The sequence below is a fragment of the Diaphorina citri genome, unplaced genomic scaffold (assembly GCF_000475195.1).
Source record: "Diaphorina citri unplaced genomic scaffold, Diaci psyllid genome assembly version 1.1 scaffold1434, whole genome shotgun sequence".
In the NCBI taxonomy this organism is placed as follows: domain Eukaryota; kingdom Metazoa; phylum Arthropoda; class Insecta; order Hemiptera; family Psyllidae; genus Diaphorina; species Diaphorina citri.
This window is the reverse complement of record NW_007378860.1, coordinates 59,993-69,691: the sequence shown is the minus strand read 5'-3', so window position 1 is coordinate 69,691 and position 9,699 is coordinate 59,993. Positions and strand designations below refer to the sequence as shown.

Genomic DNA, 9,699 nt, shown 5'->3' with positions numbered 1-9,699 from the left:
CCAAGTCAAGTCAAAAAATTTAGCGTAGTGCATTAAGCGGAGAACGACATTTGTGACAAGCATTTATGCTTAACACAAATGAAATTCCTTTTTTTTTGTTTTCTAGCGTACATCAGCCATCCATTATCTTCATAGACGAAATAGATTCTCTGCTCTGTCAGCGTAGTGATCAGGAGAATGAAACTTCGCGACGATTGAAAACCGAATTCCTCATCTCTCTGGACGGAGCTTCCACTTTAGATGACGATCTGGTATGTAGTATAGAATCTACCCTGTTTATCCTGTTAATCCACCATAAATTATACAAAGACTGAAAAGTCCCATAAAATCTCTTTACCAATTTTTACTTTCTATTACCATTTTAGGTTCTAGTCATAGGAGCGACCAACAGGCCTCAGGAGTTGGATGAAGCGGCCCGTAGGCGACTTGTGAAGCGACTCTATATACCGCTACCTGATGAACAGGTAAAAAAAAATAAGAGATAGGTACCTTCCTCACGTCCCGCAGAAGGTCCCGGGTTCGAATCCCACCATGGACAAAATTGATCAGGAGAATGAAACTTCGCGACGATTGAAAACCGAATTCCTCATCTCTCTGGACGGAGCTTCCACTTTAGATGACGATCTGGTAAGTAGTATAGAATATACCCTGTTTATCCTGCTGGGATAGGACTGAAAAGTCCCTTTACTGCCCTATTTTACCATAGAGAGTTTACAGTTCGTAGATACGTAGAAATACCTCTTGGTTTGAGCTACATATTCGCAGAAGTTCAACCCATTGAGGACAATTTAGTACCTATCTACTTTAATCGAGTAGTGACCAGTGGCGGCATTACCAGTCTAAAGTGATGATACGAGTGGATGATGTATACTCATCTGAATGGTGCCAGTAAATACTTCCCAAAACCAAATATGCCAAATGGCAAACTTAACAGCATTAGTGGATTTGTAAAAGATATGTCTACTAGAGATAGTCCAACTGTAAAAAGTTGATTATAAGACCTAGTAATCGTCTTGAGGCTGTTGATGGTTTCAAGTGTCAAGACTTCAGTATAAAGTAAGGCTGGCTACAGACATTCTGATGAACTGGACAGGTAACCGAATTGTGTGTAGGGGAGTTCTTCCATCGTTTTAGGTGGAAAATGCTATCTACATGCTTAAAGGAAGAATAAAGAAGAAAAGAGACCGCATTGAGCTCATTTGCTGAAGCCGATAGATGGTAAACTTTTACCTCTTTGGAGTCGGTGCTGCGACCAGCAGTATGACGTACACTCCACTTTCCGTATTTCTGACTCAAAAATGACGAAAGAAAGAAGACTGGATAGGAGAAAGCCAGCCGTTCAGAATTTTACCTGTTCAGGAGAAAATCCGCCCCGGACGGGAATCAAACCCACGACCTAGCGCTTACAAGGCAGACGCGCTACCCTCCAAGCTAACTAGGCTGGCACATGAGTTAAAGTTAAAACTTGGAATTTACTTCGTTTTCTGATTTCCTGGATCGTCTGTAGCTGGCCTTAGGTACAGACAGGTAAGCTCTGAAGATCAAGTATTGGGCATTGATGTCATTGATCGTCATCTTTACACAGGCTATAAGACTCTGAGACATTGGCCTCGCTTGTGATATGCTGAGGCATGTCACAATCTTTGTGTAATCTCAGAATATTGGACTTATTGGACGGTATTTGTGGTTCATTCTTTGGAAACGCGATCGCCATTTCCGTTTAAGAAGTCGCGGTAAGCTTTGTGTATTTAGGACATTTCGTGATACCAATTGCAAAAACGTAGCTGCCAATTTTTGCCACCTTAGAAAAAATCCTAAAACAAAATTATGGAATTCTTAAAATGAAAGAAAAATATTATATCAATTCAAAAAAAGCACTCTCTCACGTTGATTTACAATTCAACTGTTTACATGATAAACACAAGAAAACAACTGATGGTAGATGGTAGATGAATACCAACTCTAATGAACGGAGAATGTACCTTACGAGTACCAATTTAGGTACCTATGAGTAGTTGGAAGAATCCAAACAAGTCTGAATGAACTGCTGTAGTGACGTAAAATTGGACGTATCAAAAATTGTGTTTAGACTTGTGTGATTGGCTAATTAGTTGATCAAAACAAAAGTTCATTGATGTCTTTTTTTTTCGAAGAGGTTTGATAGAGGAAACTGTAGCTGCCTTTAGACTTGTGTGATTGGCTAATTAGTTGATCAAAACAAAAGTTCATTGATGTCTTTTTTTTTCGAAGAGGTTTGATAGAGGAAACTCTAGCTGCCAGGGTCTTATCGTCTCGAAGTCGAAGAGAGAAGGAAGACAGGATAGGAGAAAGCCAGCCGTTCCGAGAACGAACATTATCCGTGCAGGATAAAATCCACACCGGACGGGAATTCAACGGCTTTTTATCTATAGCAGTCACTGTCGGAGGAAGCACTGTGCAATATAGCTTCCCCTTTTAGAGATTCTCTACCATTGCACATGTGACATGTTTGGCAACAATGTCACATTGATCTGGACACACTATAGGAGTAGATATTAGATAGGTAGGTCTACCTACTCTTTGTTTTATTTTGCAATAATTTTAAAAGCCTGCAATAAAGTGAGTGGAATTTTGTGTAACCGAAAAGGAAGATATTGGAAATAATGTAAAAGAACCCTCCCATTGTAATTGTAAATGTGCAAAACAATATTCCCACATACCCACCTGAGTGGTCAAGAGCACTGACTTTCAACCCGGAGGTGCTGGGTTCAAATCCCGGCCAGGACGGAAATTTTCTAACCAAACTTTTCCGTTGTTGGATAGGTACCTAGAATAACGTAAACCTATGTAAAATAAATTCTAGGTAGGTAGGTAGGTATTATGACAAAAAGGAAAGTAAAAATTCAAAGCTGTGGGTAGTTAGGAACACATACACATACCTAAGCATCTAAACCTGAGTACCTATATGGACTTGTGGAGAGAAATTACAGCAAAAATGATCCAGCATACCATAGCTAGTCAAAGCCGGTCAGCGGTCAGACACAGAACACAGATTGAAAAGAAAGTTATAAAAATGTTATAATATCATAGGTAAGTATATAGTATGTACATACCTAGGTATTACTATTATTTGAGAGTGACTATTCTTCATACGTGCCGACTTCAATATCAACCAAGTCAACAGAACTGTAGTAGTAGAGATTAGATTTTACCTAAATCAGAATAGCTATTACCTAAATCAGAATAGCTATGTATTGTACTTAGGTACGTATACCTACTTACATTGAATGATGTAGTCAACAAAATAATTTCCTACCTAGATAAAAAAAATGTCTAGTTGGTCACTTATTCAGGCACACACCAAACTCAAGCGTACTTAACTTCGGTGTTCCAAGGGGAAGTGTATCCTTATCCTAATATTCCTGGCTTTACTGTTTTGATTTTCAATAAATCTAAAACGCCAAAAAGGTGTTGTGGTTCTGGAGATAGAGCGATCAGTGTGTGAAATATGAAATGTGAATGAGTGAATGGATCTTGATTTTATAATATAAGATTTAATAGCTTACTTAACTCCATACCCAAAAAGCCCACTTTCAGGCTTAGGTGTACGAATGGGATGCTATACAACTTTACAGTTGTGAAACCCAAGATCCACTTTTAAGTAGTCTGGTTAGCTTGAAAGTTAGTGCTACTGCCTTTATAAGCGCCTGGCCGCGGATTCGATTCCCGCCCGGGGCGAACGTTTTCGTAAACAGTCACGTTTCGTTCATGGGCCGACTGTTTTTTTTTTTTATTTTTTATATATATACTCTATCCCCATTAGACCTCCCTTGTTATTGTTGCAATTCCCTTTCTTGTTATTCTTGCAATTTTATTCCCTCTATCAAACAGACCTAAAAAACCCCCTGAAAAAAAATTCTATTCCCATAGAGGAATGCATATAACAGAAAGTACATTGAAGGTATCTGAAAGGTATTCCGTGTAAACCAATGGAAATTCAATTTACAGGAACCACCAAGGCCAGAACTGTGAATAGCAAGTTCGTTACTCCAACAAGGCCTAGTCCAGAAGAGGAGAAAGCAATGGATGTGGACATGCCGTCTGGACCTAGAGGTAGTATTAAAATAGTAGCAAAGTTTCCATTAAAAATGAGCCGCCAACCAGAAAATCAATGGCAGACAATCAAATAGCTAGATTTTAAAATATTAGTGTTTCACCGCCGCGCGCCGTTTTTATTTCGTAGCAATGAAACAACTGCTACATTAGACGCTTGTGGTCTGTGTCGTAACGCGTAGTATGTCCCTCATCAGATGGACGACAAAGGTAGGAACACACTACTATCACCTCACGTCACGGGAGCTCATTTGGAGTCAGAAAGATGTAGTTCAAAGTTTTCCCATAATATTGTAGGTAATTTCGTACAGCTACACCACTATCACCTCACGTGAGCTCACACGACGTAGTAGTATGTTTCTACCTTAAGAGACACATTAATTTCGTACAGCTACACCACTATCACCTCACGTGAGCTCACACGACGTAGTAGTATGTTTCTACCTTAAGAGACACATTTTTTTTTCAGGCAAAGAATTGGAACCCGAGCTTGAAGACGAGCGATACAAAGGGATCGACAAGGTGATGATCGAGCGAATCGAGAACGAAATAATGGACCAGGGGAAACCAGTGACATGGGACGATATAGCCGGGCTGACCTTTGCCAAGCAGACAATTCAGGAGGTGATCGTGTGGCCGATGCTGAGGCCAGATATATTCACCGGCCTTCGGAGGCCACCCAAAGGTAGGCTGATTTGAAGATATACACCGACTGGAATCAAACTTTCGGCTCCGGGCGATGCTAAATCCCACCAGGTACAAAGAACTTCGTCGCAGGACCTCAGGTACACAGAACTTTGTATAGTATTAGAATAGAATGGAATATACCTTGTATATCCTGCCAGAATGAGACTAAAAAGTCCCTTTATTCCCGCAGTCTAAACAAGGTCTTATGTATTTCCTAGGTAAAGTTCAGCTGTAGCCGAATGATCACGGCAGAATGAAGAAAATATATCTTTTTTATCTGCCATATACCGGGAACCACAGTCAACCATAGTGATTACTTGTGCTGTATCTTTAAAAGCGGTGAGAACCCTTTGACAAGGTGCCAGAAAACTTTTGCATACGTCACGGGTAGATTCCCTACTTGTGTTCTCAAATTATTTAAGTACGTGTAATTTAACTTTTCGTAAGTCAAAGACAATATAGCATTTATTTACAACGAAGACTTTTAATTTTACAAAATAGACAGTGAATAAAGCTTTATTTTTAGTATGTCCTTCTCTTTCCTATTACGGTGTACACCCTTTAGCTTTAGATTTTCTTGAACCGATTGCAATACTTTCTAATTACTATAATTTGATAATTTGATGTGCCCATCAAAGATTTCAGGATTGGTACGTTTATTAAGGGCTGGAGCTTGGAGCTTCCTACGATTACTTTGTTAAGGCCCGTTTCTACTTGTCCTTCGGAAAAAATCGTGTCCTGCGTAAGTGGGAACACTCATTTAAATTATATGCCTAATTTTCGTGTCGTTAAAAAAAAAAAAAAAATCTGACGAAACTCACATCAAGTAGGAAGGGCCTTTACTGAGTCTCTCCTAATGTTTTCTCTGTGCTAGGATAGCTTCCAGACTAGCACACTGAGTGAGGGCTGCTTGTTTCTGTTGAGTCAGCAGACTTACGAGTATAGCCTCATCTTTCTTGCCTATAGTTTCCTCGACTCTTCCATATACCTGACTCAATTCTCTCTTCTAATGTTTTCTCTGTGCTAGGATAGCTTCCAGACTAGCACACTGAGTGAGAGCTGCTTGTTTCTGTTGAGTCAGCAGACTTATAGCCTCATCTTTCTTGCCTATAGTTTCCTTAACTCTTCCATATACCTGACTTAATTCTCTTTCCTGATCCTTCTTCATTCGAGTAATAAGCGTTTCAAAGTAACTTCGCGTTTGTTCGTTCATTCGGCGACAAGCTACTTGCCTCCTCATATTAACCTCACCCAGCCTGAGTGGCACCGAGATTAGCCTGCAACATGCGTTTGCCCAGATGGTAACAATCCGGATATTAACCACGCACAACTTGGCCCTACTTTAGTGATCCATTAGGAACTTGTTGTATTCAACGTGCTATCGCCGCGCCACGCCACTGACTTGAAAAAGTTCACTTATCAAAATTTCCACCAGCCTATTATGGCCGATCTTACAACTGAGAGGTAACACAGTGTCAAGGATATTCTTTGCCAGCCTAGTTAGCTTAGTTGGTAGTGCGTCTGCCTTGTAAGTGCTAGGCCGCGGCCCGCCCGGGGCGGATTTTATCCTGATGGGATAATGTTCGTTCTCGGAGCGGCTGGCTTTCTCCTATCCTATCTTCCTTCTCTCTTCGATTTCGGGACGATAAGACCATAGCAGTTACAGTTCCCTCTATCAAACCTCGTAAAAAAAAGATATTCTTTGACCCATTTGATTTACACAGGCCAGTATTTCTTAAACTCTGGATTAACTGAAAACTCTCTGTGGTAAGATCAGGCATTAGATATTAACATATTGACGGAGGACTCTGTAACTTTGTGAATTTCCATTTATATTTTTGAAATGAAGGGATGTACGTAACTGATGCGATTTGTGAATTGTATCGGTTATTTGATTTCCCTTCATTTCAAAAAACATTAGATATTTACCAGAGTTCCTGCCTGTCCCCAAGGATTCATCGGCTGATTGGGGACGCTCGTAGCAGGGTTTGGATCGGGTAGGACCATCATAGCCTGGAGCTGGTACGGCTGAAGTTGGCCTTCTGATTCTGAAAGAATAGAATAGAATATACCCTGTTTATCCTGCCAGAATGAGACTGAAAAGTCCCTTTACTCCCGCAGTCTAAACAAGGTCTCATGTATTTGGTACAAAATAGGTGTATTTTTTTATAAATTAAAACCTTGCTTAAATTAAAAAAAAAAGAAAAAAAATACAGCAGAAAAGACTTTGCTTAGACTCATAGAATTTAATTCTGAAAGGGAAATAATCCATTACTTTCAAACGTTAAACTAAACTACATATGAATGTTAGCCCAGGTGGCGAACAAATTTTTAAAAGTACAAACAATTTTGGCACTTAAGGCTAAAAAATAGAGTGGAGTGGAGAGCATCGAGCATAGAGCTTTTTGCTCTCAGTTCTATGCGGTTTGAATTCAGCACTGTTCGCCCAAGTCTTTCTTCTCTTTGATTAATTGTGCAATAAATTTCTGCAATCGTTTCACTGTTGCGTCAGTTTCAGTTTTCATTTCTTTGCAGTGTTTGTCTATTTGTTCTATTCTCTTCTCCAATGCTGTTATTATGATTTGCTTTTCATCCATATTGATGGATAGCGTTAAATATTTCTGCGCTAAATCTGCGCTACTCAATTTCATGAGTTCTGATAGTTTACTTGTGCCTCCTGCTTGTTTGGATATGTCACCAATCACTTGGTTATCAACTTTGTCGAGAAAACTATATATGTCTCCTACTTGTATAGTTTCTGTGGATACTTCATTGTGGACAGAATTGTCTTGAGGTTGAGCAATATCATTGAGTTTTGTAGACGTGCTTGGTATACTATTATGATTATTTTGAATACTGGTCTCAGTCGAGTGTATTCCTTGATTCTGAGCAAACGATTTGTTGGGCTGTTGAAGTTGTGTTGAACTTTCTTTATTATCTTTCAACCCTTTTTCTTCGTTTTCTAATACTTTCAATATATCAACTATTTCTTTGTAAGTTGAACTGTTCATATCTTTTACTGGATATTCCTCGAGAGTCATCAAGGATTCGTTATTAACTTTGATTTCAGGTATTTGAGTTTGATTTTGTTCAAGTTTGGATTTTTGTAAAATATGATTCAGTATCTTTTCATCTTGTTCAAAGTCGTACATATCTAAATAGTGAGTAATGCGATTTTCATTAACATTGGCACCTTTGGTTGTGTTTTCGTTATCCATAGGTTTTGTCTTCCTATCATTCCCATGGGTGGAGGTATCCTCAGAAAGGGATTTCGCAAAATGCGAATTCAAATTTTCCAACGATTTTCTTTTTCCATTTTTGTTTTCAATGTTCACCCGCTCAAGTTCTTCAATACTTTGTTTTTCATTGGGATGTTTACTTTTACCTTTTCTCTTTCCTGTGTATATTCTATCCAAAATGTTCATGCTACTGTTATAATGATTGTCTTCACTCATGGCACTATCACTTTCATTTTGAACAGCTTCGTAATGTCTTTGTTTGTCATATTGATAATCTTTCCTATCTCTTGAATGATAACAGTTTTCCACATATTCCTTATCACTTTTGTGTTGACTCTTTGGATTTCCAAATTGGTTTCTTGCACAAGAATCACATCTAATGTTTTCGTCATCGTTTTGCCTTTCAGCATAATATTGATACACGGCATATTCTTGGGGAGTTATTTGCCCTTTGTAATCGTACAAGGGTGTGGTATTTGTTCCATGGCTGTTATTATGTCCACCATTGTTTTGTGTACATTGTTCATCTAAATCTCTGTCACTTTATTACAGGGGTTCTTACCTTGGTGTGCTGGTGCGTGGGGAGGGACGTTCTTGTAGATTGATTTGAGAACCACTGAGTGATAAGTCCTTCGTGTTCTTCATTGCTCCTAAGATTACCTACGCAGTTCAGTGTCGGTATCAGACTGGTCTATCACTCAGGAGATCCGGGTTCGATGTTTGACAAGATCGAAAAATTCAATCACCATTTTAAAGAAAGTAAAAAATACGACATTTTCAGATTGAGTGGATTGGAACACACCACATGTCTTGAGGCATAGATACCCCATTTGGGCTTACTCTCCCTCATAAATGGGCGCAAAATGATGATTTATGAAAGGTCTGATCCCCACAAAAATAAATAAATAATAATACAGCTCTGTGAATTTGAAACATCACCCAAGTAAATGTAACTGATCTATTTAAGTGGTATGATCTATGTAAGTAGGTACCTAATCCTTATAAATCGGGTATTTATTTTGCCCGATCTGCTCAGTAAAGTCACAGGAAACACTTGAAAACTTGACTAGGATTTAGGATTAACACTTGACCAGGATAATTTGTAAGTATCTTTAATAAGAAATTATCGCGTTATTTAGCGTTTGTACGCAACTTGACGTTCGCGCACTACCGCTGGTAAAAACAAAGTACAAACTGTTAGGTGTCTCGTATTAGTAATCAAATAGGAGGTAAAAAACGTAAGCTTTTTTTAAGGATTGATTGAAAAGTAGCACAGAACTATTTTCTTGTAAATAAAAACGAGGTAATTCGAATAATGGAAATATCCCCCTAATAAACACACTAGTAATAGTAATGTTTCGTGACTTTTGTTTACATGTTTACACGTGTGGCGTTGCCATGGTAACACAAACTATATGGAGATAGGTACTAGGTACCTAGGGGAAGGAAGAGAGTATTGTGCTGGTAAAATTTTTACCTCCCCTTCATTTACGAGGAAGGAGTAGCTTTGCTTTTAGATATCAAAGGAGGGAGGGGGTCAATAATGCCCAAATTCTGCCCGTAAGCTATATGAAATTGAACATTTTTCCCGAGAACAAAAATTTCATAGGTACCTTAGGTGTACGTAGATATTTTATCAATAATGTACTAGGATAACTTGGAAGCTGAAAAATAACTAACT

General features: G+C 38.8%; 1 protein-coding gene across 1 annotated transcript in view; it reads left to right on the top strand.

The window, feature by feature from the left end:
- The window catches only part of LOC113470194 (fidgetin-like protein 1), a gene marked incomplete at its 5' end in the record, with an annotated part of 9,688 nt that extends 4,409 nt beyond the window's left edge, over positions 1-5,279 (top strand). The window contains one exon of the mRNA XM_026828445.1: positions 4,782-5,279. Within this exon, the coding sequence (XP_026684246.1) occupies positions 4,782-4,838 (57 nt within the window). The remainder of the gene's footprint in view (positions 1-4,781) is intronic.
- Positions 5,280-9,699: the final 4,420 nt, after the last annotated feature.